This window comes from Penaeus vannamei, chromosome 3 (assembly GCF_042767895.1).
Source record: "Penaeus vannamei isolate JL-2024 chromosome 3, ASM4276789v1, whole genome shotgun sequence".
Taxonomy (NCBI): domain Eukaryota; kingdom Metazoa; phylum Arthropoda; class Malacostraca; order Decapoda; family Penaeidae; genus Penaeus; species Penaeus vannamei.
The window spans coordinates 47,744,883-47,747,382 of record NC_091551.1 but is presented as its reverse complement, the minus strand read 5'-3'; the positions used below and the strand labels follow the sequence as shown (position 1 = coordinate 47,747,382).

General features: G+C 46.3%; 1 protein-coding gene across 2 annotated transcripts in view; it reads left to right on the top strand.

Annotated features, from left to right (window-relative positions):
* LOC113824238 (GPI ethanolamine phosphate transferase 2-like) overlaps positions 1–2,500 on the top strand; it is an 18,519-nt gene that overhangs the window by 4,271 nt on the left and 11,748 nt on the right. For both annotated transcript variants that reach the window (XM_070114038.1, XM_027376972.2), the window contains exons 3-5: positions 1–131; positions 440–649; positions 1,932–2,120. The exon at positions 1–131 is cut by the window's left edge. In XM_070114038.1, the coding sequence (XP_069970139.1) occupies positions 1–131; positions 440–649; positions 1,932–2,120 (530 nt within the window). The remainder of the gene's footprint in view (positions 132–439; positions 650–1,931; positions 2,121–2,500) is intronic.

Sequence of the window (2,500 nt, the reverse complement as noted above, 5' to 3'; positions counted from 1 at the left end):
TGCGAGCTGACCATGTGAGCGCAACCAATCAGCCGCTCATGCCCTTCCTTCATGGCCTCATTGCCAAGGGGGAGGCTTACAGTTATGTATTGCGCACGGCCACTCCGACTGTGACTCTCCCTAGGATCAAGGTAATTTAACTATTTTTTTTTTGTTTAGGCACAAAATCACAAGTATTTTAATGATACAAATAATAATAATGATAATGATGATAATGATAATCAGAATGATAATCTTCCTAGTGATAGAAGTGATAATAATGATGATGATAAGGATAAGAATGATGATAAAAATAATTTGATTTTAATGATGATAATGATAATGATGATGTCAATGATAATGTTATGTTTTACAAAAGCAATGATTTTGATGTTGACAATAATAATAACAACATCAACTCCATAAACTTCAAGGACCTTTTCTTACCACCTGCACACAGTCCCTGGTCGCGGGAACAATTCCGGGGTTCATGGATGTCATTGATAACTTTGGTGCGGTAGAGCTGACGGACGACAACCTGATCCAGCGCTGGGTGGACAAGGGCAGGCGGGTACACTTCTTCGGAGATTCTCTGTGGACCAAATTGTTCCCTACGCAGTTTAGCAAGCAGGAGGAGGTGACCTCGTTCTTTGTGACGGATTTCACTGAGGTTTGGCCCAGTTTGGTTTTCTTTTTGCTCTCCCTCAGGTCTTGTTCATTCTCTTACACATTCTCTCCCTTTCTGTCTCTTTCTTTCTCTTCTGTTTTTGCCTCTTCTCTCTTCTCTTTTCTCCTCTCCTCTCCTCTCCTGTCATCTCCTCTCCTGTCATCTCCTCTCCTCTTTTCTCGTCTCTTCTCTTCTCTTCTCTTCTCTTCTCTTCTCTTCTTCTTCTTCTTCTCTTCTCTCTTCTCTTTCTCTTTCTCTTCTCTTCTCTTCTCTTCTTCTTCTTCTTCTTCATCTCTTCTTCTTCTCTTCTCCTTCTCCTTCTTCTTCTCTTCTTCCTTCTTCTTCTCTTCTCTTCTCTTCTCTTCTCCTTCTTCTTCTCTTTCTCTCTCCTTCTTCTCTTCTTCTTCTTCTTTCTCTTCTCTTCTTCTTCTCTTCTCTTCTCTTCTCCTTCTCTTCTTCTTCTCTTCTCTTTCTCTTCTCTTCTCTTCTCCTTCTCCTTCTCTTCCTCTTCTCTTCTCTTCTTCTTCTTCTTCTTCTTCTCTTCTCTTCTTCTTCTCTTCTCTTCTCTTTCTCTTCTCTTCTCTTCTCTTCTCTTCTCTTCTCTTCTCTTCCTCTTCTCTTCTCTTCTCTTCTCTCATGTCTCTTCTCATGTCTTCTCTTCTCATGTCTTCTCTTCTCTTCTCTTCTCTCCTCTTCTCTCCTCTCTTCCTCCTCCTCTCCCTCTCTCTCCTCCTCTCCTCTCCTCTCCTCTCCTCCTCCTTCCTCCTCTCCTCTCCTCTCCTCTTCTCTCCTCTTCTTCTCCTCTTCTTCTCCTTCTCCTTCTCTTCTCTTCTCTCCTCTCCTCTCCTCTCCTCTCCTCTCCTCTCCTCTCCTCTCCTCTTCCTCTCCTCTCCTCTACTCTCCTCTCCTCTCCTCTCCTCCTCACTCAATTTTCTGCCAGTATCAGAATATCAAGTGCAATAATATTTATATGAAAAAAACAAGTAACAAATGAATCCCTCTTGACTTCCATTTTAATCTCACCCATCTCTTCTCCCTCTTCCCTCTTCTCTCTTACTTCTCTCCTCTTCCCTCTTCTTTATTATTGCTCCTCTCTCTCCTCTTCCCTCTTCCCTCTTCCCTCTTCCTTCTTCCTTCTTCCTTCTTTCCACTACCCACTTCTCACCTCCCACTTCCTACTTTCCACTTCCCTCTCCCCACTTCCCTTTTCCCACTTTCCTCATCCCTCTTCCCTCTTCTGTCCTCCCTCTTCCCTCTTCCCTCTTACCTCTCTTGCCTTACACAGGTTGACAGAAATGTGACGCGGAACGTGCGAGCTGCCCTGACCTCCTCAGACTGGGATGTCCTTGTGCTGCACTACCTTGGCCTAGACCACATTGGCCATGTAGAGGGACCCATGAGTGCCCACATTGGACCTAAGCTGCAGGAGATGGACAAGGTTGTGAAGGAGATCCACACAGCACTTGAGGAAAAGGTGGGTATGCGGAGAATTCCTTTCGTGTGTGTGTTATAGTGGTGGAGGAGGAGGAGGAAGGGGAAGGGGAAGGGGAAGGGGAAGGGGAAGGGGAAGGGGAAGGGGAAGGGAAGGGGGAGGGGGAGGGGGAGGTGGAGGTGGAGGGGGAGGGGGAGGGGGAGGTGGAGGTGGGAGGGGGAGGGGGAGGTGGAGGGGGGTGGAGGTGGAGGTGGAGGTGGAGGTGGAGGTGGAGGTGGAGGTGGAGGTGGAGGTGGAGGTGGAGGTGGAGGTGGAGGAAGTGATAGAAATAGAGATAGAGATATGGATAGAGATATAGAGAGAGGGGGGGAAGGAAAGAAAAAAATAGGTTGAGAGAGAAAGAAAGAAAGAAAATATATGTA